The 24,301-nt window shown below is 35.4% G+C and overlaps 7 protein-coding genes and 2 long non-coding RNA genes across 9 annotated transcripts; 6 read left to right on the top strand and 3 right to left on the bottom strand.

The window, feature by feature from the left end:
- The first annotated feature begins 219 nt into the window (after window positions 1–219).
- LOC100881046 (chitotriosidase-1) lies at window positions 220–2,336 on the top strand. The gene is made up of 5 exons (XM_012281973.2): window positions 220–518; window positions 636–678; window positions 892–1,532; window positions 1,604–1,893; window positions 1,964–2,336. Exons 2-5 carry the CDS (start codon window positions 669–671, stop codon window positions 2,106–2,108), a joined length of 1,086 nt encoding a protein of 361 aa, XP_012137363.2. The 5' UTR covers window positions 220–518; window positions 636–668; the 3' UTR covers window positions 2,109–2,336.
- Window positions 2,337–3,668: 1,332 nt separating this feature from the next.
- On the top strand, window positions 3,669–6,716 carry LOC100880931 (chitinase-3-like protein 1). Its single transcript, XM_012281975.2, has 5 exons — window positions 3,669–3,858; window positions 4,743–4,806; window positions 5,007–5,647; window positions 5,714–6,003; window positions 6,225–6,716. Exons 2-5 carry the CDS (start codon window positions 4,743–4,745, stop codon window positions 6,613–6,615), a joined length of 1,386 nt encoding a protein of 461 aa, XP_012137365.1. The 5' UTR covers window positions 3,669–3,858; the 3' UTR covers window positions 6,616–6,716.
- Window positions 6,444–7,198, bottom strand: LOC143265260 (uncharacterized). Its single transcript, XR_013039635.1, has 4 exons — window positions 7,064–7,198; window positions 6,872–6,976; window positions 6,720–6,770; window positions 6,444–6,581 (listed from the first exon to the last, which is right to left on the bottom strand). It is a non-coding gene; the product is annotated as an uncharacterized LOC143265260 (long non-coding RNA).
- A 12-nt stretch (window positions 7,199–7,210) lies between these two features.
- Window positions 7,211–8,223, top strand: RpS16 (ribosomal protein S16). The gene is made up of 5 exons (XM_003701839.3): window positions 7,211–7,282; window positions 7,380–7,424; window positions 7,502–7,633; window positions 7,834–7,948; window positions 8,025–8,223. The coding sequence occupies exons 1-5, from the start codon at window positions 7,274–7,276 to the stop codon at window positions 8,168–8,170; spliced, it is 447 nt and encodes a 148-aa protein (XP_003701887.1). The 5' UTR covers window positions 7,211–7,273; the 3' UTR covers window positions 8,171–8,223.
- Window positions 8,224–8,367: 144 nt separating this feature from the next.
- Clbn (Nuclear export mediator factor NEMF homolog Clbn) lies at window positions 8,368–12,307 on the top strand. Its single transcript, XM_003701838.3, has 10 exons — window positions 8,368–8,610; window positions 8,763–8,934; window positions 9,021–9,223; window positions 9,313–10,391; window positions 10,461–10,641; window positions 10,709–11,010; window positions 11,082–11,244; window positions 11,306–11,600; window positions 11,672–11,934; window positions 12,003–12,307. Exons 1-10 carry the CDS (start codon window positions 8,555–8,557, stop codon window positions 12,199–12,201), a joined length of 2,913 nt encoding a protein of 970 aa, XP_003701886.1. The 5' UTR covers window positions 8,368–8,554; the 3' UTR covers window positions 12,202–12,307.
- On the bottom strand, window positions 11,606–14,903 carry LOC100880819 (serine/threonine-protein kinase VRK1). The gene is made up of 8 exons (XM_003701817.3): window positions 14,481–14,903; window positions 14,339–14,391; window positions 14,196–14,265; window positions 13,930–14,126; window positions 13,634–13,847; window positions 12,885–13,555; window positions 12,666–12,797; window positions 11,606–11,864 (listed from the first exon to the last, which is right to left on the bottom strand). The coding sequence occupies exons 1-7, from the start codon at window positions 14,641–14,643 to the stop codon at window positions 12,669–12,671; spliced, it is 1,497 nt and encodes a 498-aa protein (XP_003701865.1). The 5' UTR covers window positions 14,644–14,903; the 3' UTR covers window positions 11,606–11,864; window positions 12,666–12,668.
- Window positions 14,904–15,058: 155 nt separating this feature from the next.
- Window positions 15,059–18,010, top strand: gwl (serine/threonine-protein kinase greatwall). The gene is made up of 3 exons (XM_003701837.3): window positions 15,059–15,569; window positions 15,643–17,503; window positions 17,579–18,010. The coding sequence occupies exons 1-3, from the start codon at window positions 15,351–15,353 to the stop codon at window positions 17,623–17,625; spliced, it is 2,127 nt and encodes a 708-aa protein (XP_003701885.1). The 5' UTR covers window positions 15,059–15,350; the 3' UTR covers window positions 17,626–18,010.
- On the bottom strand, window positions 15,160–23,818 carry LOC100882878 (lethal (2) k05911). Its single transcript, XM_003701836.3, has 6 exons — window positions 23,327–23,818; window positions 20,537–20,847; window positions 19,259–19,731; window positions 18,686–18,960; window positions 18,453–18,598; window positions 15,160–18,381 (listed from the first exon to the last, which is right to left on the bottom strand). Exons 1-6 carry the CDS (start codon window positions 23,499–23,501, stop codon window positions 18,229–18,231), a joined length of 1,533 nt encoding a protein of 510 aa, XP_003701884.2. The 5' UTR covers window positions 23,502–23,818; the 3' UTR covers window positions 15,160–18,228.
- Window positions 18,486–19,265, top strand: LOC105662064 (uncharacterized). Its single transcript, XR_013039634.1, has 3 exons — window positions 18,486–18,621; window positions 18,697–18,993; window positions 19,144–19,265. It is a non-coding gene; the product is annotated as an uncharacterized LOC105662064 (long non-coding RNA).
- Window positions 23,819–24,301: the final 483 nt, after the last annotated feature.

The raw sequence follows: 24,301 nt of genomic DNA, 5'->3' as shown, positions 1-24,301 counted from the left end.
TCAATTTGAACAACAAAATTTATACGCATGAGATTATTACGACCGGAAACGAATATAAGTAAGAGCTTTGATTTAATATAAATTGTTATATTATTGATATACTATTTTATTTTATAAACGTATAAACAGAAGCGAGTATAATATTGTTTTGATCTGGTACATTTATCGCATCATCATCTGTTTTTGATATTTCTTCTTTTTCTTCGCTCTCAGGTACGCCGATACTATATTCAGATATGATCATCGCTCTGCTTTGAATCATCGCTTTCTAACAAATGAAAGTCACCAACAAAGAAATTGAAAATATAGAATATTTTGAACGCTTCTCGATTTTAATTTTCTAAAGAGAAACTAAAAGTTTTATTTTACAAAATCTTTGCTTTTGATAAGATTAACTTATACGAGGTATTATGACACATAACTGATACCAGATCAGTACATAAAATCGACTGAGTGACTTTAGTGAGAATAGAACGAATGTTCCAACTAAAGTAAAAAATTGCATAATTGTAAAAAAAGTAAGTGTTGAATTCCTTCTTTACAATTTGTTAAGTGTTTTAGTTTAAAAATATTAAAATAATCTACGAAAAGCAGAAATGCAGCAATAATCGCTATTTCATTTTTAAATGTTTAAGGTAACTATTCTAGTATCTGTCGGTATAAGCGCTATGACAAAAAGTAAGTACTAACTTAACCACAGCCTAACTTAGTACTTTCAAACTGAAGTACATATATTCTTCCGCGATGTACACCTTGAATGTTTGCAGCTGTGCTTCTGTTTAAATTGAATCTACACTAAATACAAAATTCCAATTTTTACAATATTTAATTATTTATAGATTACGAAGATACACATATTATAAAATTAATTATTTTCTCTTGTCTTCATAGAAAAGGTCGTTTGCTACTATGGTAGCTGGGCTGCTTATCGTCCTGACAAGGGAAAATGCGAGGTCTCTGATATCGACCCGACACTATGTACACACCTCATCTACGCCTTTACCGGTATCACCGCCGACGGCGATGTCCGTGTGGTAGATAATTGGTTGGATCTACCTGATGGCAAAGATGGCTTTGGGAAATTTACCAGACTCCGTCAGTCGAGTCCAAACACAAAAATCATGGTCGCGATGGGTGGTTGGAACGAGTCCTCCAGCACGTTCTCGCAAGTTGCTAGTAATCCTGCAACCCGTGCTAAATTCGTTCGGAACGTGGTCAAGTTCCTGAAGCAATATAACTTCGATGGTTTCGACCTTGACTGGGAATATCCGAACCAGCGAGGTGGTCAAGCGTCCGACAAGCAGAACTTCGTCGCTTTGCTGAGGGAATTGAGACAAGAGTTCGATAAGCATGGCTACCTTCTTAGCATAGCAAGCGCAGCTGCCGAGTCATTGGCTGCTAAATCGTACATAATTTCACAAGTAGCTCAATACGTTCATTTCATTAATCTGATGACGTACGACTTCAATGGGTCATGGAACAGACATACGGGACTGAACGCACCTTTGTACTCGTCTTCAAAAGACTGTGCGGTAGGTACAGTGATAGTCTTCTCTAGAAGGAGAATGTTGCATTAATCTTGATACGAAAAACGTTATTTCAGGATGCGGCTGTCTGTTACTGGCTCTCCCAAGGCGCGCCCGCTGACAAGATCATCCTTGGTATTCCCGCTTACGGAAGATCCTTCACCTTATCGAATCCCAGCAATACAGATATAGGTGCTCCAGCAAGAGGTGCTGGAACGGCTGGACCCTACACAAGAGAGGCAGGAATGCTTGGTTATAACGAAATCTGCGAGTATATTAAAAAGGGCTGGATCGTTAGGCGTTCCGATGCAGATAAAACACCTTACGCTTTTAACAGCGACCAGTGGGTCGGATACGATGACGTTATGTGAGTGTCAACAATGTACGAAAGTAACGATTGTGAATGAACGTAATTATAAGACTATGATTATTTTCAGCTCTGTTCGCAAAAAGGCTACGTACATTAACATTAAAGGCCTTGGGGGTGCTATGTTATGGAGCATCGATACCGATGACTTCAGTGGAAGTTGCGGACCGAGATATCCTTTGTTGAGAACTGTGAATAGTGTTTTAAATGGATGAAGTTCGGATTTAATATCTGTGTACCCGTCTATACATTCATTTTATTTGTTATATATAAACTAATTATTAGTATGTATTATTGTATTGTAACTGTATATTAAAACTTTTATGTTTGTTAATTTCTGAAATGTATTTTTATCTTCGTGTATTGCGTTGAACTGCAAATATGCAATTCGGGAAATTCCTTGTATAATTATAAAGATAATATATCATTAAATACATAAGAAATTATAAGAATTTCATTAACCATAAACATGTGATTCAGAGTATACAATTTCGACCCCACTTAAATACTGTTCAGATAATATGCACATACACATGGACATGTGTATTTAGTAAAAGCGAAATGTGTATGTTAAATGGAGGTATACTATTTGTACTATTTAAGATCACTAGTCTCTAGGTCTCTAGATTTGTAGAACTTCAAATGTCCAAAACTCTACATTTTTCCTCAGATTTCTAAATTCTTAGTTCCTTATCTTTCTAAATATCCACCAAGATATCTTTCTAGATTCTTATCCTTCTAGATCTCTATCCGCTTAAATCTTTATCTACTTAGATACTTCTTTTTCCTCCTAAATCCTTATCCTCTCAGATCTCTATCGTTATTGCGAGTTCGTAATTTTATAATTTTACACCTTTACGATCTAGCAATTTTGCAATTTTGGTCCACGTGTTGCAATAATGTTCAGTTAAATTCAAAATTAACCGTCATAAATCTTGCCAAAAAATAAACATGTTTGTAAATATTTGGAGACATTTAATTTAATCTCCCAAGAGCCACGTATAATAAAATTGTATTCCATGTAATCCATTTATATTTTTACAAACAAATACCAAGAATATGAAGAAAGGAGGATTTTTCGGGGTTATGGCATGATTCCTGAGATTCCTGGTAAATCATGTTTAAATCCTTGTATTAAAAATGACAAGTTACGTCCATGAATCACTTATGCTTTCAATGCGTTTGAAATTTCAGCTATAATTTGCAAAGTCAAGAATACAAAATAAGCATAACATTCTACTTCTTTTTATTTATCATTGTTTTCACATTGTGGTAATAGTTATACTCGACTAATAGTCATGCTCGCCTGTCAAATAAATTATAGTGCAGTGGGTTAATTTATCTTCCCTCTTATAACTGGGAAATTATTTGTACTTGTAATCTCTGAAAATCTCAGTGAAATCTTCACTATAAGCTACCAAAAAACATTTCATTGAATTTTTCTGAATCAACCGATAAGCAATATTTAACTAACAAATATTGCGACAAGTCTTCGACAAAATACTTGGAAGCTTTGATTCCAGTTCCGACAAATGAAGATTGCCGCGTTGAAGACAAATAGTAATCCTACTATTATCATTACTTTCATCAGCACTTTATTCAATAGTAATTTTATTCTATATGAAACTAAATAGTTATATATATGTTTGACTAAGCCAAATACATATTTCTTTCCAATGTATTTGATAAATAGATATTTAGATAGCATATCAAGAAGAAAAAAAAACATGATAATAAAACCAGCTTTAATGACGTGTTCTGTTTGCAATCGGAAGACACGAATTTACTATATAAAGGTCTGGGTTAAGTACACCTGTGAAAAAATAGAATAGTTCAATATCAGTATCCGATGCACGATAAACGATTTAAAGATAGCCAGTCCAGTTAGGAACCAGCGACACGCCTGACCTATTGTAACCCGCTAACAGTGTTCAAGTTGGATTCAAATCTACAATTTTGATACAGGTAATCGTTAATTATTCGTAATCCTCAATCCATCAAATTCGCGATTAATTAAGTAATATTTAACTCTACTGTTATACAATAGATATTTCGATTTCATGACTCTTTCTCCTGCAATATAACATCTTTCCTCATGTTTCATTTAATCATTTTCATTCGATTTACTATAAATTATCGTTCGTTATCGTTTGGTATCATTCCGCGCGTTTACAATTCGTGACGCATAAGTTACGCATGGTTTAAGTTTCTTGCATGCACCTGTGACAACTCAGAAGTTAAAAAGATATTCGAAAAGTAAATGTGATTTACGGTCTTTGATATTCTAAACAACGTGAACAATTTTACTAATACGAAGAGTTAAATACTTAGAAAATATAGAATACAATTGTCAATTCTCTTGGAGAGGAAGTTTGAAAGTAGTGTAGTGTAACAAAATATTATTCTATACTTTTGATTTATTTTTTTTAAGAAAGCGAGTTTTTGTTGAACAAAAATTGGAGTAGTGCATAAGCAAGAAATTGAATAAGTAGTGCTACTTTTCTGACATTATTTGACAGTCAAATGAAGAGATAAAAATACTGTAATTACTAACAAATGTTCCTATTTGTTTTAAAATTAACTACTAGTTATAACTACATTTTCCTTCAAAAAGCAATATTAAAAGTTAGCCACAGATCTCTCAATTTCAGCTAATATTACACACCCTTTTTACGTCTTTCATTAATCACTACAATTATAAATTGTGAAAAGTGTTATAAAAAAGATGTATGTAGTGGCACACTTATTAATTTGAACGATCGATCATTTTTATCAATCGGCACAGCTCACAAAAGAAAGGGTCACGGTTTTTAATATTTGTCAAAGATTTTTTCTTTCATTGTTTACAGATGATCAAGATAGTATATCTTGTGTCTTTTCTGGTGTTCATCGCCACAAGCGCTATTGCAGACAGTAAGTATCAGATTACCGCTGATAAAACCATTAAACGTAATGTAACCTGTCCTTAATCCAAAAATTATATCGTTATCTATACTAGAAGGTTAATATCGTAAGATTGTTACAAGATATGTGATCACACTCTGATTAGGACGGTACATCGATTACAAGATCAACTATCTGATTCATGATAAAATTTTCTATGATCTATCCAGGAAAGATCGTTTGCTACTATGGCAGCTGGGCTGCGTATCGTCCTGGCAAAGGGAAATTCGAGGTTTCTGAAATCGAACCGAAATTATGTACACATCTGATCTACACTTTTATCGGTGTTAGTACCGAGGGTGATGTCCAGATATTAGATGCGTGGATGGATTTACCTGACGGTAAAGATGGCTTTGGGAAGTTTACCAGACTCCGACAGGCGAGTCCAGATTCGAAGATTATGATCGCGATGGGTGGTTGGAACGAGGGCTCCATCAAGTACTCGCAAGTTGCTAGTAATCCAGCAACCCGCGCTAAATTCGTTCGGAACGTGGTTCAGTTCCTGCAGCAATATAACTTCGATGGTTTCGACCTTGATTGGGAATATCCGAACCAGCGAGGTGGTCAAGCGGCCGACAAGCAGAACTTCGTCGCTTTGCTGAGGGAATTGAGACAAGAGTTCGACAAGCATGGCTTCCTTCTTAGCATAGCGAGCGCAGCAGCCCAGTCATCGGCTGCTAAATCGTACATAATTTCACAAGTAGCTCAATACGTTCATTTCATTAATCTGATGACGTACGACTTCAATGGGTCATGGAATAGACATACGGGACTGAACGCACCTTTGTACTCGTCTTCAAAAGACTGTGCGGTAGGTATAATGATAGTCTTCTCTAGAAGGAGAATGTTGCATTAATCTTGATACGAAAAATTTCAGGATGCGGCTGTCGGTTACTGGCTCTCTCAAGGCGCGCCCGCTGACAAGATCATCCTTGGTATTCCCGCTTACGGAAGATCCTTCACCTTATCGAATCCCAGCAATACAGGTATAGGTGCTCCAGCAAGAGGTGCTGGAACGGCTGGACCCTACACAAGAGAGGCAGGAATGCTTGGTTATAATGAAATCTGCCAGTACGTTAAACAGGGCTGGACCGTTAGGCGTTCCGATGCAGATAAAACACCTTACGCTTTTAACGGCGACCAGTGGGTCGGATATGATGACGTTGAGTGAGTATTTCTTAATCATCTACGCAATCTAGAGTGTATATAGATTATTAGAATTGATTGAAGGTACAGAAGGTACAGTCAATTTAAATGTGACCAATGCTCCTATTACTCTTTTCATAAAATATGATTTTTTTAGAAAAATATACTTGATACATTCTATAGTTCAGATATGAAAGTAAAAATTGGAAATAATATAATAAGTGTGTGTCGGTTATTTTCAGGTCTATCGCTGTTAAGGCTGCATACATCAATTCCAAAAATCTGGGAGGTGCTATGGTATGGAGTATCGAAACCGACGACTTCAGCGGTAGTTGCGGTTCACAGTACCCTCTACTGGTGGCTCTGAACAAGGATTTAAGAGGAAATACTCCAGTTCCAACGTTTCCTCCTGTAACCACCTCAAAGCCAGGCGAGGCCACCATACCTTCGCCATCGGACAATATATGTACGAAAGAAGGCTTCGCTCGACATCCTAGTGACTGTACACGCTTTTATCAGTGTATAAAAGTAGTCGATCATTACGTGGCGTACGAATTCCGGTGTAGTGCTGGAACTGTTTTTGACCCGAAGACAAATACCTGCAATTACCGATACTTAGTACCTGGTTGTTAAATTTTTGGAATTGTCGAAACACTTGAACTGTTATGTCGAAATACAATGTACTATTTACATGCACTTTATACATAGATTGTAATAAAATATTATTTTGAAAATACCTTGACTTATATTTGTATACCTTACATGTACAAAAATGGCCGCCGACAACGCTGAACATGAAAAAAATATTTATTTAGTATAATACATATAAATTATTACTGAATCTTCAAATTGTTTTTTTTCGGAAAAGTTAATAGAGGATTCACAATACTTGCTACATTATTAATACGTTAGTCTTGGATCTCCTCAATTTATTAAATTGTAGTCACGACACTAGCAAGAATCTGTGTGCTAATATTTTTGTGATCCACCATACCTGAAAAAATTAACAGTTTAGAATAAAATATTTATGCTCGTTTTTACAGTTATTCTATATCACAAATAATGAGATTATATGACAGACTAAAGATTAATTAAACTCGTGTCCCATTTTTCTCCGTAAATTTGCTTCTAATTATTTTAATTTCTCAAATTAAAGTTGAGCCTTTCGCATTTGTACTTTGCGCCAGTAAACGGAAGTTAGATAAATGCTTGCATTTGACCACCGCAGTGTTACGGTCGAAAACATCGCACCGCCATCGTTGAACTTCCTTTCCACGACGTGGTTTCCAAAATGCAGAAGGTATGTTTCTTATTAGACGAATTGTAAAGGTTTTGTGTGCTCTATGAAAAATAAATACATATTTTTCACGTCATATTGACATGTAATTTCTTTTCAGAAACAAAAGGAACCTATTCAGTCCGTGCAAGTCTTCGGACGCAAAGTGAGTGTTAATTATTCAAAGTTATTTTAGGTTATGTTTGCGCGTGTTCCTACAAATGTGTACATTTATATTTACAGAAAAGTGCAACGGCGGTTGCTTACTGTAAACGGGGCCGTGGAAATCTCCGTGTAAATGGACGGCCGTTGGAATTGGTAGAACCTCGTGTGTTACAGTATAAATTACAAGAACCAATTTTGTTACTTGGCAAGGTAAGTCCTACCCAGTAATTGTGGAACAGAAATTCCATTCTGTATTGTTTTTCATGTTTTGTTAAAATTCATGTATGATGTTCCCTTATTCCGAACATGATTATTTGTGATTAGAAACAGAGACACTGAGGAAACACATTGTGTGATATTTGTTAAAAGAAGCTATTTTAATAATCCAGTTTCCTTTGTTTCTTATGTAGGAAAAGTTCTCTGGAGTTGACATCAGGGTAAGAGTAAGCGGTGGTGGTCACGTTGCCCAAATATATGCTATTCGTCAAGCTATTTCTAAAGCTCTTGTAGCATACTATCAAAAATGTAAGTATAAATAGAGGATGCAAATTTGTAGAATTATATATACAATTCTATTCACATTTAATCTGTCTGTTTTCAGATGTCGACGAAGCAAGTAAAAAGGAAGTAAAAGATATTCTAATTCAGTATGATCGTACACTTTTGGTTGCTGACCCAAGGCGGTGCGAGCCAAAGAAGTTTGGTGGTCCAGGTGCCAGGGCACGCTACCAGAAATCTTACCGTTAATTTACAAATTTCACACTTTATTCATTTTATTGAATAAAAAAATTTAAAAACAAGTTTTTGTAATATTAATATATCCATTTTGAATCCTATTTCATTGTACAATGTATTTGTATTAAAGAAGACACAAATCTTCATTTTAAGTAGTTAAGATATCAATAATTTCAATTAAGATTCAATTATAAATAAAGAATTTTTTTTATACTTTTATTGAATACTAAATGTAATATATGATGTATGTATACATGTACTGCGATTGAAATATGTAGATGTCAGACGATGTGAGTCGCGCTGCGCAGCGTGAATGCAATGTGTTACCTGTGTACGATAAAACTAACTTTTCAATAATTCAAGTTTTAAACATTATTAAATAACACATTCACAATCATGAAGACCCGATTTAATTCTTACGATATCGTTTGCACGATAACTGAATTGCAAAAGTAAGTGAATAATAAAATATATGGTATCAATATGATCTTTTAATTTAAGGTTAGAATAATATAACGATTACAGTTTATTAATTTTTAAAATGAGTTTTAAGTAACATAATTAATCTAATATATTTATATATACTGATAATTTCAATCTTCAGGCTAATTGGTATGCGTGTAAATCAAATTTATGACATTGATCATCGAACATATCTCATACGTCTTCAAAGAAGCGAAGAAAAATCTGTTCTTTTACTAGAATCTGGTAATAGAATTCATACGACGGTATTTGAATGGCCAAAAAATGTAGCACCATCAGGATTTTCTATGAAAGTGGGTAATTTAATTATTTTTTCTACGCTTCACACTTCATATTTAAAGTTGAATGTAATGTATTTACTGAAATATTACTTGTGCAGATGCGTAAACATCTTAAAAATAAGCGGCTTGAAAGCCTTACTCAAGTAGGAGTAGATCGAATAATAGATTTGCAGTTTGGAAGTGGCGAGGCAGCATATCACGTAATTTTAGAACTGTATGATCGTGGTAATATAGTTTTGACAGATCATGAAATGACTATACTAAATATTTTAAGACCTCACACAGAGGGAGATAAAATCAGGTATGTTATACAACTTCTCCTCAAACATAAATTCAAATGGAACATTTAACATACATAATTATAAAGATATACAAAAAATATCTGATTAGGTTTGCTGTTAAGCAGAAATATCCTATGGATCGAGCTCATCAAAATACAATGCCTCCCATAGAAGAAATTCAAAATCATCTTCAGAATGCTAAAGCAGGAGAAAGTCTTAAAAAAATATTAAATCCACTTCTAGAATTTGGTTCAGCGGTGATTGATCATGTTTTATTGAAACATGGATTTTCACTTGGGTGCAAAATTGGCAAAGATTTTAACATTGTAGAACATATGCCAAATTTAATTTCGGCATTACAATGTGCAGATGAAATGATGGAAACTGCTAAGAAAAATGTGTCTAAAGGATATATTATACAAAAAAAAGAAGTAAAACCAGTGGTAGATGGTACAGAAGAGTTCATATATACCAATATAGAATTTCATCCTTACTTGTTTGAACAATATAAAGATTATCCATTCAAAGAATTTGATTCTTTTGATGCTAGTGTGGATGAATACTTTTCTACAATGGAAGGTCAAAAATTAGATATGAAAGTCTTGCAACAGGAACGTGAAGCTCTTAAGAAATTGGACAATGTAAAGAAAGATCATGACCAGAGATTAATTACATTAGAGAAAACTCAAGAATTAGATAAACAGAAAGCAGAATTAATTTCTAGAAACCAAATGTTAGTGGATAATGCAATATTAGCTATACAAAGTGCCCTTGCAAATCAAATGGCTTGGCCTGATATAAAAATTCTTTTGAAAGAAGCAGAGAGCAGAGGAGATCCTGTTGCATCTGCAATTAAGCAACTGAAATTGGATACGAATCATATTTCTCTATTGTTACATGACCCTTATGAAGAAAGTGATGAAGAATCAGAGTTGAAACCTATGTTGATTGATATTGATTTAGCCCACACAGCTTTTGGAAATGCTAGAAAATATTATAATCAAAAGAGATCAGCAGCTAAAAAACAACAAAAAACAATAGAATCACAAGATAAAGCTTTGAAATCAGCAGAAAAGAAAACAAAACAAACGTTAAAAGAAGTACAAGCTATTCACAGTATCAATAAATTAAGAAAGATATATTGGTTTGAAAAATTTTATTGGTTTATTAGCTCTGAAAATTATCTTGGTAAGCTTTCTAGAACGTCACTTGTATTTTTATAATCGGCGCATTAATAATTTTACAATGTTATTGTAGTAATTGGTGGAAGAGATCAGCAACAGAACGAATTAATTGTAAAAAGATATTTGAAGTCTGGAGATATATATGTCCATGCTGATTTAACTGGTGCTAGTTCTGTAGTAATTAAAAATCCAGGTGGTGGGCCTGTGCCTCCAAAAACTTTAGCTGAAGCAGGCACGATGGCTGTCGCTTACAGGTATTTAAATATTTATATTTTGAAGTATATTTTTAAATGATAAAAAAACTATTAATTGCAATATTAGTATTGCATGGGATGCTAAAGTAGTAGCAGGAGCATGGTGGGTAAATAACGATCAAGTGTCCAAAACGGCTCCAACTGGTGAATACCTAACTACTGGGTCATTTATGATCCGTGGAAAAAAGAATTATTTGTCACCATGTCAATTAGTTATGGGATTAGGATTTTTGTTCCGATTAGAGGAAAGTTCGATTGAAAGGCACAAGGATGAAAGAAGAATTAGAGTTATAGACGATGAAAGTGAAGCTACTGAATCGATAGTCGAAGACGATCGAGAAATCGAACTAATAGGAGATTCCGATGAAGGTAAACTGTTAATCACAAAGATATCTTGAACAGAGAAATTGACTTCTAATATATATTTCGTAATAAAATAGATGAACAGCCCGAAAAGAAAGTTAATCTAAATCCTATTCAGGAAGAATCTAAAACAGAATTGATTATGGAAGAGAATGACGTTAATCAGGCTTCTAGCGATGAAGATGATAACGTATCTCAATTTCCTAATACACAAATTAAAATTGATGTTTCTGGCTCAAAGTAAGTAATAAAATGTATAGATCGTAAACGTATTATTAACTGATAAGATATTATGTTATAGAGTAAAATTACACATTGACAATAATCAAACGTCAACCGTAATGCAAAAAGATTTAGAGAGTGTGGTTTACTTAGGAGATGATAAACCTGTGATAATAAATACTACAGCTAAGGAAAAAAGTTCTAAACAAAAACCTTCGAAAAAAGAGAATAAAGAAGAAAAGACTGAAACAGAAACTAAAAAAGATGGTCAAGTAGTATTAAAACGGGGACAAAAGGGAAGATTAAAAAAGATGAAAGAGAAGTACAAAGATCAAGATGAAGAAGATAGAAGATTATTTATGCAGGTTCTACAAGTAAGTATCTTTCATCGTTTACTGATATTTATATCGTTACAAAATTTGTTACATTAATACAATGTTAATAGTCAGCAGGTGCTGCTAAAGAAGATAAGAAAAAAAATAGAAATAAAGATCCATCTGGACCAAAGCAACAAACGAAGAAAAAGGGTACAGGAAAACCAGCTCAACCACAGAATACTCAAATTGTAGATAATATTGAAGAAGAAGATACAGGCCCAGGTCCTGAAGTAGATATGTTGGATCAGTTAACAGGAAAACCTGTTGCAGAAGATGAATTGTTATTTGCAGTACCAGTAGTAGCACCTTATAATACATTATTGAATTATAAGTAAGTTACAATTATTATTTGTTTTGCATTTGCCATATACATTGCTGCAAAGTATTATTTTCTTTTAGATTCAAAGTAAAGCTAACACCAGGAACAGGTAAAAGAGGGAAAGCAGCGAAAACGGCAGTGGCAGTATTTATGAAAGATAAAGAAATTACTTCAAGAGAGAAAGACTTGCTAAAAGCTGTGAAAGATGAACTAGTAGCTAGAAATATTCCTGGAAAAGTTAAGATAAGTGCTCCACAAATACAAAAACTAAAGAAATAAATAGCTGAAGTGCAACTTCCAAGCATTGTTATAAAAACGTATTTATATGTATATAGTCATTTACTTATACACAAGTTATATATGAATACAAATCTTTATAATAATAGTTTAACAATTTGAATTTCCTATCGTCATTAAATACTCATAAGGCAATTTTTATTTTCGTACAAATATAAAAAAATTAATACCGCTCAACAGTCAGCACTCAACATTGTAATTTACTAACCTTACACGTTATTTACAATTACTTAAAATGTAGATGTATCAAAATATATTACTTTCTCTAAACTTCCTCAGTACAAAGACGAAATATACTTGCAAACGGTACAGATTTTGCATAATTAACGCAGAAACAAATGTTAGTTTTACATATTTTCATACAATAATATACAATATTCTACCAAATTTAATTTTCCAATGCGTATGAACGCATTCCAAATGCATAATATGTACATTACACTTACAATCTACATATCAAACATATCGTCTTCAGAATTCTCGCTTTCATGAATTACAAGTTTTCGTGAACGACCTTTTGTACTTGTAGGTGTTACCTTTTGAGCAGTAGGTCTTGATCTTGTTCCCTTTGATACAATCTATATAAAAATCAAATATTGTGATTAATTAGAACTATGTATATATTAGAATATTAAGAACAAGTACACATGTATGCATATTGTTACCTCTGGTTCAGAATCTGAAGCTGAATCAACATAATTTCTTTTTATTCTTCTTCTACTTTTAATTGAAGTATTTTCTTCTTTAGATTTATTTATAGAATTGTCTGTCTTTTTCTTTTTCTTAACTATTTTTATATCATATTCTTCGTCAGAGTCAATGTTATTCAATATTTGTTTTATATCCTTAACACCACCACGTTTTTTATCCATTACAATTCCTATTGTGCTATCATCAAGACCCTTTGCAGGACTTAGACTTTTTCTTGCAAGTACACGAGGACTTCTTTTGATTCCATCTACTGTTTTTTTTACTTTCTGTGGGGTAGATTTAAGAGTTTGTTTCTGAGAATTAACATCTGCTTTGAATTCTAATTTTCCATCTGGTTTATGCGATAGTCGTTTTAATCCATCTGATATTATTTTTTTAAATTTTTCGTAATTTGGTGTGTCATTGAATTTCATACTCGCTACTAAGGTCATGTATTCAAGTATTGTTTTTGGCACTGGTCCATTAAAACATTTGTTTAAAAATTCTGGAATATTTTCAAAAGCTTTTTCCTTTTGCTTTTGTACTGTAACTGCATCAGATAAGTTTTTTTCCCATAATAGTGAACCACATAACCATTGAATCATATTATAACCCAGAATTTCAAAATCACCACGCATTGTTGGTACTGCAAATTAATAAATTTACGTAATTGCGAATTCATTAATATATAATTATTAACAATTAATTTTATTTAATACTTTACCTCCCATATGAGCATCTCTACTAGTGTATTCAATAGTTCCATTATGTGCTTTTTTCGGATCTAATTTATATTCGCCTTTTGTGGTATAATGAGAAGCTAATCCAAAATCTACTAAATAAACTTGATCTCCAGATTTTAAGTCTAACAACAAATTAGCTCCCTTTATATCTGCATGGACATATGTTTTGTGGTGGATATATTCCAGTACATTTATCTAGAATTGTGTAATTAATTTTAAAAGTAAATAACAAAAAGTTGTATGCAGACAAATGAAAAGTTTTCATGTTTGGTCTTACTATTTGTAAAGCTACTTTATATACAGTATGTTCTGGAAATTTTCTGTTATTTGCTTCAAATAATTTCCATAAATCAGTACCATACCGATCCATTACTACAAATCGGTATCTTGTATTCTTGTATTCATGACTTCCACTGCCAATATATTGAGGCATACCAAATCCTGTAAGTTTCTTTTGCCTTCGCCAATTATTAACTAAAACAAGTTATGTAATATTTGTTTTTCTTTTGAGATAGTATGGGTATATCAATTATAAAAACTCACTTTCATCTGATTTGGCATTTCTCATATAAAAATGCATTTCTACAAATAATGGTCCGTTTCCATGTGGTTCCTATAATTTTATAATGTTTAGTAAAATTTCAAATAAAATAGCTATGTATATATAGATACTTAACAGTACTCACAATTTTAATTACATTGGGATAATCTTTTGGAGTCTTTCCGTTATAAGGAGCAGCTATAATTGTTAATATAATTATAAGATTTTTATGCGTGCTAAGTACAGCGTAAATAAAGATATAATCTGAACAGAATCAAAGTGCATACCAGAATAAATTTCTCCAAAACCTCCAATACCAATTGATTTGCCAAGAATCCATTGTTTTTTTGTCAAATCTGTTAATACCTCACCAGGAGATATTGGATCAGGCATTTTATATGCCTTTGCTCCTTTTTTCTTAGGTGCTCTTTTTACAACTTTATTAGACATTGTGAGCTTAAGAAATCTTATTGTTTGCAATATATACAATATGTTATAACCTCGATAAGTAGATACTAAACTAAGAATAACTTTAATTGTTATAAAACAAAACGTGTAACGTAGTGACAAATTAGTATTTAAGTAAATGTTTGGTACGCTGTTTGGCGACCAACAAATCCATGCACCAGCCGTTGTGTTGCTTTGCACGCGTAAGATTTAAAAGTGGGAAAACTGTAATTTTCCAGGGTAATCTCATGAAAATCATAAAAGTTCCTATGAACAAAAAATTTTATAAAAAAAACGTCGATGACAAATAATACACAATTAATTTACATATGCTTTTTGTTATTACTGTTATCAAAATTTTATTAGTTATTTGGTATCTTCGATTTGCATTACATAACATTATTTAGTAAAAAATAATAAATGTTGGTCATTCTCATTTTTTCGAACTTGCAACATACTTCTCTGCTTGCATTATTTGACCAATCGAAGGGCCCTTGAATCGATTAACATGCATGTTGATTTTAAAACATGTTAGGCAGCCGTTAAAGTTTATTTGAAATACGTGGAAGAAAAATATAAAACATGAATGAACGATGAATAAAATTTCATGTTTTTTGAGTCATAGAATTATTTTATGAATCGGAGTTTTGATATATTACGTTCCGTTACGTAAATTCTTCTCTTGGCCTTTAGTTAGGTTATTTTTTTAAATGGAACAAGCGGTGATTCTTTCGCCAAATTCACGTCAAAACGGTAATAATCATATTTGTGATACAAACAATGAAAATGTTTGCCCAAACCACAGTGACTCGGAAATTGAACGTCAAATTCCATTTGGAGAATGTACTCCACAACAGACGTCAACGAGCAAACAAATTGACAATTCCATTTTCAATACCATATCTAAAATTGTTAACCCTGCAGCAAAGGTAAGTAAATTCTATTTCCAATTATGTACTTATAATATTTTAAATTTGCTATTTAATACTGTTTAATGTTCAGGTACCAGAAATTCAAGATTTTAAAATCGTGAAACCCATAAGTCGGGGAGCATTTGGCAAAGTATTTCTTGGTTACAAAAAGTCGAATCCTGAAAAAGTATATGCGATTAAAGTAATGAAGAAAAATGAGATGATAAATAAGAACATGGCCTCACAGGTGATAATAGAGAGAAATGCATTGGCCTTAACGCATAGTGCTTATTGTGTGCAGTTATTTTATTCACTGCAGTCTGTTAGCAGTATTTATTTAGTAATGGAGTACATGGTAGGTGGAGATCTCAAAAGCTTAGTTGGGGTATATGGATACATGGAAGAGTCCATGGCAGCGTTTTATACTGCAGAAGTATGCCTTGCTTTGGAATATCTTCACTCTCATGGAATTGTACATAGAGATTTAAAGCCAGATAACATGCTTCTATCAAAAGAAGGACATGTTAAGCTCACAGATTTTGGGCTTAGTAAAATATCCTTACACAGAGATCTTGAGATATCTGATTTAGTAAATTGTACACCTAGCCTCTGTGCTAGAACACCTGGACAACTTCTTTCATTGACGTCTCATTTATCTTTTGGTTCTGGACAAAGATCCAGAAGCGAATCCAGTCTCAGTGATAGAAGCACACCAGGTGCTAACTTGCTCCCTGCTTTGCAACGAAATTGTAGCAAAGTGCAATCGTCACCAAATTCTGTATACTCTTCTGTTACTACATCAAGCGATTACTCCCGCGTGTCAGGAGTTACTCCTTTCCAGTCTGCCGAGGATCTCCGCTTAGGGATCAATATAGGGATCAATTGCATAATGGAAAATGAGGATGAGAGTAGTTCAGGGAGTTATCACACATGTGAGGCATCTTTAATCCGCGTCAATAGCCAACTTAATCACAACGTAGAAGAAGAAGAAGATGAATCCACACTGGAGGCTGATCAATCCCAACAACCTCTCCTTCACACTAGCCCACTGAGTACATGTACAAGGGGTTCAAAGAGGAAGAGGCCTACAGCAGTGGCAACAACCGGCCTAACGAGTGAGATAAGCGCGATGGATCTCGATGTAGATAAAACCCCAAAAAGAAAGAATCGTGGTTGCATATTTTCCAGGAGTCCTATCAGTTCTACCATGTCCGAGTCGAACAAGCAAACGAACAACGTTAGCAACAATGAAGAACAGGAAGGGGCAGGTGGTAGAGTGGCGTTCAGCACTCCTGTGTCGTACATGAAGCAGAGATGCCACAGTGAAGAGAAGGAGCACAAATGTGTAGAGGAATCAGTGCCTCTAATTAAAACCACAAGATTCCAACTTCCACCTGTTAACACATCGCATTCGGCTCCAGAGATACAGTTAAATATCTCGAAACATCGTTCCCCTCATGGTATATCACCTATAAAGACACCAGCGAATTCGGGCAATTGTTACACACCTTACAGAACTCCAAAATCAGTAAGAAGGGGTCAGATCGGTACTCATCGATCGGACGATCGCATACTCGGGACTCCCGACTATCTAGCTCCAGAATTGCTTTTGAAACAAGGTCACGGTCCCGCGGTAGATTGGTGGGCCCTAGGTGTATGTCTTTTCGAATTCTGTACCGGTGTTCCACCATTCAACGACGAGACACCGCAGGCTGTGTTCGCAAATATTCTTGCGAGGGACGTCCCCTGGCCGGAAGATGAAGAAGCTTTGTCAGCTGCAGCTACGGAAGCCATAGATGCGTTGCTTACCCTGGATCAACATGAGCGTCCCTCAGCCCCAGAAGTAAGAGTCATGAAACTTTTTCAGGATTTTCCTTGGGACGAACCGCTGAAAGCGGTGCCACCCTTTATACCGCAACCTGACGATAACTACGATACATGCTATTTTCAAGGTACGATAATGTATATAACACGAAGGGGGGATATTTTATATTGATGTTTAAACGTTGATGTATTTTCTGTTTTAGCAAGGAACATTATGCAACACTTGAACGTGAGCAGCTGCGATACGTAGTATAGGAGATGATCTAACTATGTGATGGGCATATGAAATGAGCTTGTGGGCACTGGCGGGCACAGTGCTGGGCAGCGGTGAGATGTGGGATGAAGAGAAATTATTTTTTAAGATCAAAGTATTTAGAAAAGTTAGTTAAATATGAAAATTGCAGATTTTCAAATAGTAAAATTGACCATCCACCATTGCCCACGAGTCTACACTGTACGTTCATCTACCACACTCACTGTAGTTGCCCATCATCTAACCTAATTAAAATTGCCTGAACGTTGTCTTTATGACAGGAGTAATGCAATATAACGAAGGAATTGTTAGATTGTAAAACTATTTTTTATATAATTGTATATGAATGGTATACTATAAAATATTTTATTACAATTTATAATTCTTGCGTGGTTACTTATCCCTAGGTGAAGATTCCGTTTATCACTTAGCAGCTTTCGTTTTAATCGAGCGAATCGTATCGCATCACATGGATATCCATGATAAGGAGTTACAGAAATGGAAGCTGTTATTCTTACGTATAAAACAAATGGCGTTTAATGTGGGGGTGACAAATGATTTCTTATCAAACAAGTGGAGTAGCGTAACTCCTATCGCGATTTACTTCAGATTCTTATAGATCCAGGGCAGGAAATGCGTTACTCTCGTGTAGACACCAGGATACTGGCCTTTACCACATCCGATACCCCAGCTGACGATACCTACTTGCGTCCAGCGTCCATCGTTGACCATCAGAGGTCCTCCGCTATCACCCTACAATTCAGAAAATGTGTGGTTAATATTACAATCAGTATTATTATATAATTGTCAGTTATGATACAAACTGAGCAAGAATCCTTTGCAGCTCTTCCTGCGCACAAGAAGCTATCAACGATGCCGCCAGGTGCCGCTGCGCCGTATTTCACCTTGCACTCGCTGTTGGGCCAGATGGGTATCGAAACTTCCTGAAGAATTGCTGGTTGTGGTCCACCTGGATAGAGTTCTCATAAAACAGTTAGTATTCTCAAAAATAAAGTATTGTAATCTTTGACTTCTAGAGCTAATGTTCGACTCTTACTTTCTCTTAAGGATCCCCAGCCAATCACCGTGGCAACCTTTCCAGAATACAGTTGTGAACCACTCGGCAGACAGATGGGACGTATTTGGTCTGTGAAAGGAACTGGTTCGTTGAGAGTAAGCAGAGCAATGTCGTTGTAAAGGGTGCGTGCATTGAAACCCCTGTGTCTGACCACCCGCTTGACTCGTCGCTCAATGTGTCGGATCTCCGTGTTTGTCTTGATATTATAGTCGCCTAAACGGACGGTTAATCTCGCTACGTCCCACGAATTCATGCTGCAAACAGAAACGAAGTATTTTTAACATGAGGTAGATATTGTAGTTGTAACTTGAAAGTTTGAGAATTTAGGGATTTAGACCTCTTCGACATTAAACGGTTGGTCAAGACTACAGTTCTACAACCCCACCCTTGCACTCAGATTTACAATCTATTTTAAACAGAATATTCCCCTTAAATAGCCTTGAACAACCAGTTAATGAAATTGCCTGGTCATCGAAAGGAAAAAATTGAAGATGAAGAGCTCCAAGATCCAGCCGATAATTTTATCATGCGGTGCGTCCATCAGAGACTTACTTAGCAACGCAATGAGCCGCGGTGAGAATGTGTTTGTCATCGATGAGTGATCCACCACAGAATTGTCTGCCTGCGTTGAAGAGGGCCGCGATCCAAGGCCACTCGCCGGGATCAGCATTCTGACCGCCCACGATGCGCTCCTGGTCCTGGATACCGTTTTTCGCTCCGCATTGCGAGGCGTCGGAAATGGTTCCGGACGGTTTTTCGCTGGTCGTCGTCGTCGACACGGTCGGAGCGCCTGGCCACCAGGCAGGTTTTTTCGTTGGCCAGGTCGTAGCGATACCAGGTTTTTTCGACGTGGAAACTGGTTTGATCGTGGAGATTGTTGGTAATTCAAGATACGGAGGATGAGTGGGCAATGGTGGTATGGTGTGATCGGGTGGATGCGTCGGTAGCGGCGGTGGCCAGGAACCCAGACCCGGCAACTGCGGCCTTGGTTTTACAACCGTTCCTTGATCCTCCTTTTTATCACCCTGCAATTCCCAGAAAGCGTTTAAACTTTTACAGATATAAAATTGCAGGTATTTGTCAATTTTTTAGGGAAAAATTCTGTGGCAGTTATTAACTTCTTGCTGTACTTTCTGACTCGTCACAATTCAAGTGATAAATTTTTTACAGTTTTTAACTTGAATAAAAAGGAATTGGGGATTAAAGAGAGAGTGGTTGGTAGTTGGTACGGCACGGTAGTAAAGGGGGTCGTAAAAGATCGTTTTGCGAAATCGCGTCCTCCAGATACATTAGAAGCTAGACTTTCTACGTTGAATCTAATATTTTCGATTCGCATCACGTATTATTTTCTCGAGTTCCTGGTAACTAACCTGAGCTCTGTCCATTCAGAGATTGTTCGAGAGAAATGACCCTAACGGAACACTTTTGTACGTAGGCTTGGTCAGTCATAAGATGGACATTTACGGGACTGGGTTCTATTAACTTCTCAAATTTTTGAAAACACAAATTTCAAATTGTAAGCTTTTGCAAATTTCTCTGGGTTCTAATACTAAATTTGTAGATTTTCAAATGCTGTATGATTGAATATTCAAGTGATAAATTCACAAATTCTTAGATTCTCGAATTCCTAGATTTCTAAATTTCTATATTCTCAAATTGTCAAATTAGGAAATTCTTGCACTCCCAAATATTCACATTTCCAAGTTTCCAGAACCCTAAACTCTCAAAATCCCAAATTCCCAAATTTGATAACCAAGGTCAACCATTTACCTGACCGCCAATTATTTGACCGCCAGTTACCTGACAGCCATTTACCTAACCGCTAGTTACCTGAGAGTCCTCTACAGTGGTGCCATCGTTGTCCGCCGGCGGAGTGACCACAGGAAGTACATTGGAGCAACAGATACCAAAGTTCGTCTCGCCATTTTCTCTCATATAACTGCAAGTATCATAAACGCCAAGAACCCATCCATCCAGAGCGCTCAGATCAGGAATCTTGAAGTAAGGGTAGCACTCCTTAAAGCTCGTACACCGTCCAACTTCTCCTTTCGAAGTCAAACAAGTCTCACTATTAGAAATTCCGTTCCACAGGATACCACGACCGTCCCTCGAATCCAACGAAGCGTCGCTATCACTGGCAGCTGAAATCAACAAATGAGAAGACGTTTATTACATCCAAGAACATCGATTGCAACTTTCTTTGTCGAAAGAAATTTCCTTCTACGTTAGCTTTTCGAACCGTTCGTGATCGGATTAAGAACACGTCGCCGTGTTTACTGAGGCACTAAATATTTGCCTCGGCACGTACACGTGTACACGTGTGTGCATTAACGATGTCTGACAAAGAATGACACATCTTCTACCGTTGTAATGAATGCAGATTGTCCGGCGCTTCAGTGCGCGACACGTTTGCAAGGAAACCGCGTGATTGACATTGGCTTTCTATTTGCTCTTTTTGTTTCTTGGGAAGAATGTGAAACGTGTTAATTTTTTGGAGTTTGAGATGAGCATACACTGTTTTCAGCTGTGTTCAATACTTTACATTGTAAGGAATTTATAATTTGTTTAAAAATTTTAAGAATTTATAATTTATTTATTTTATTTATTCATTTGGAATGTGTATATTAGGAATTCTATATTTTGGAATTGAAGAATTAAAAATTTTGAATATGTAGATTAAACTTCTTGAAATTTTAAATTGTCATGCTTTCAAATTTCCCGCCGTGGAGTAGTTACCGACGGAGCAACGAAACTCCACATGATAAATGTTCAACTGTGACACTTCTTAATATTTTTCCTTTGTCCCATCAATATTTCTATGGGTTTTGCTTTTCAAATTATGAAATTTCAGAGTTTGTAAACTTGAAGAGATAAAAATTTGAAAATTTGAATTTGTACAATTTTACAAATTGAAAAATTTCACATGTCAGAACATTCTTAAGCTTTTATATTTAATCCTCTTAAATTGAAGAAATCCTATTATTGTATTAAAGTACATATTTCTATCTTAATACTTTAAACAGTGTATCTGTTCCATCTAATCAATTTTCCCGCCATAATTTTCCCGCCACAATTTGATTCGAATACCGTGACATTAATAACCACGAAAAGGATCCACGTTACTTCCGGCAAATTAAAGCGCAATATACTGCGTGATGTTATTGAGCTGTGTCAAATCGTTTGAGGCCAGATATCACAATAGAATTCCATCCAGATTCTCGACAGCGAGTTCGCTGACCCAGGATACACACAGGTGCGCACACACGCTGACAAACGACGCTGCTACGCGCCTGGAAGACTTCCGTTTGCCGTGTATGGAACGCCAGTATCATCGACCGCCTCTTGATACTCACGTTTCGTTCTTTCTATGCATATTATAATATGCATATAATTAATTGAATCAATTTTCAAATTTTCAAGTTTTCAAGTTTTCGAGATTTCAAGTTTTCAAGATTTGAAGTTTTCAAGTTTTCAAGTTTTCAAATTTTCAAGTCTCCAAATTTCCAAATTTCCAAATTTCCAAATTCTCAAATTTTCAGATTTCAAATTTCTCAAATTCCCAAATTCCCAAATTCCCAAATTCCCAAATTCTCAAATTTCCAAATTTCCAAATTCCCAAATTCCCAAGTTTCCAAATTTCTAAATTTCTAAATTTCCAAATTTCCAAATTTCCAAATTTCCAAATTCCCAAATTCCCAAATTCCCAAATTCCCAAATTCCCAAATTCCCAAATTTCCAAATTCCCAAATTCCCTAATTTCCAAGTTCCCAAATTTCCAAATTCCCGAATTCCCGAATTCCCAAATTCCCAAATTCCCAAATTTCCAAATTCTCAAATTCTCAAATTCTCAAATTCCCAAATTTCCAAATTTCCAAATTCCCAAATTCCCAAATTCCCAAATTCCCAAATTTCCAAATTCCCAAATTTCCAAATTCTCAAATTCTCAAATTCTCAAATTCCCAAATTTCCAAAGTTCCAAATTCCCAAATTCCCTAATTTCCAAATTCCCGAATTCCCAAATTCCCAAATTCCCAAATTCCCAAATTTCCAAATTCCCAAATTCCCAAATTCTCAAATTCTCAAATTCCCAAATTCCCTAATTTCCAAGTTCCCAAATTTCCAAATTCCCGAATTTCCAAATTCCCAAATTCCCAAATTCCCAAATTCCCAAATTCCTAAATTTGCAAATTTCCAAAATTCCAAAATTCCAAAATTCCAAAATTCCAAAATTCCAAAATTCCAAATTCTCAAAATCTCAAAATCCCAAAATCCCAAAATCCCAAAATTCAAAATTCTAAAAATTCCAATTTCTCAAATCTCCAAATCCCCAAAAATCCAAAATTCCAAAATCCCAAAGTTTCAAAATTCCAAATTCTAAAAATCCCAATTTCCCAAATTTCCAAATTCTTAAATTCCCAAAATCTCAAAATCCCAAAATCCCAAATTAAATCCACTAATCCTCAACTTCCTAAAATTCCCCAAAATTTCCCAAAATCGCTAAATTAACCCTGAACCCAAATCTCCCTTAATCTCCCCAACAAAAACCTTGCTAAAATATTCAGTCAATCAACTTAATAACTTAATGACTTTAAATCGAGGCCGAAGTCGATGGTCACTCACCGTCGACGACCACCGCGTTGTCATCCTCCTGTTCTCTGTGTGTCTCATCGACCGACTGGAAGATCATCGATTTGCCCACGGGATCCTCACTGGTGCCCGCGATCGTCGGGATCACCGCGATTATCATGACAATCATCAGCACCATCGCGGGTGACTTGGTTCGTTGTTGTTTCATTGTTAGTCGGACAACGCGGGATGACAACGAGAAGAAGAAACACGCGACGAGGAGGAACACGAGTGTTTGGACCTCGTCGTTGTTACCAGCAGGGACCCAGGGACCGACACTAAGTTGCTAAGCTGCTGAATAGCCGGTGTCCGTGCTTATAACGGGCGAGTCCTCCCCTCTCGTTGGCCCGAGCTGTTCTTTGCCCCCAGCAGGTTCGAGTCACCGGGCTTCTGTTGTTCTTTTAGCGATGGAACTGCACCTGGGCACACGAGAGCAAGGGGCGGAGGGTGCATGAGACGGAGATGAGTTTTTGACGAATTAGCACGATTAGGGAGTGGGTTCAGCGCACTCTTGCTATATGGCCATTTTGGGGGTCAGGAAGAATTTGAAGAAGTCGCTGGTGAATTGAAGTTTTCAAATGATAATATTTGGAGGTTTGAAGTTTGAAATTTAAAAAAATTGAAAATTGGAAGTTTTTGACTTTGGATTTGAGAAGTGGGAATTTTTAAATTTGAAAATTTGTAGTCTTGATATTTCTAAATTTCAAAATTTGAAAATTTGTAGTCTTGAAATTTCTGAGGTTCCAAATTTGAAAATTTGTAATCTTGAAATTTCTAAATTTCCAAATTTGAAAATCGGTAATCTTGAAATTTCTGAGTTCCAAATTTGAAAATTTGTAATCTTGAAATTTCTAAATTTCCAAATTTGAAAATCTGTAATCTTGAAATTTCTAAGTTCCAAATTTGAAAATTTGTAATCTTGAAATTTCTAAATTTCCAAATTTGAAAATTTGTAGTCTTGAAATTTCT

Source organism: Megachile rotundata, chromosome 10 (genome assembly GCF_050947335.1).
Source record: "Megachile rotundata isolate GNS110a chromosome 10, iyMegRotu1, whole genome shotgun sequence".
NCBI classification, from domain to species: domain Eukaryota; kingdom Metazoa; phylum Arthropoda; class Insecta; order Hymenoptera; family Megachilidae; genus Megachile; species Megachile rotundata.
This window is presented reverse-complemented; position numbering and strand designations above follow the sequence as displayed.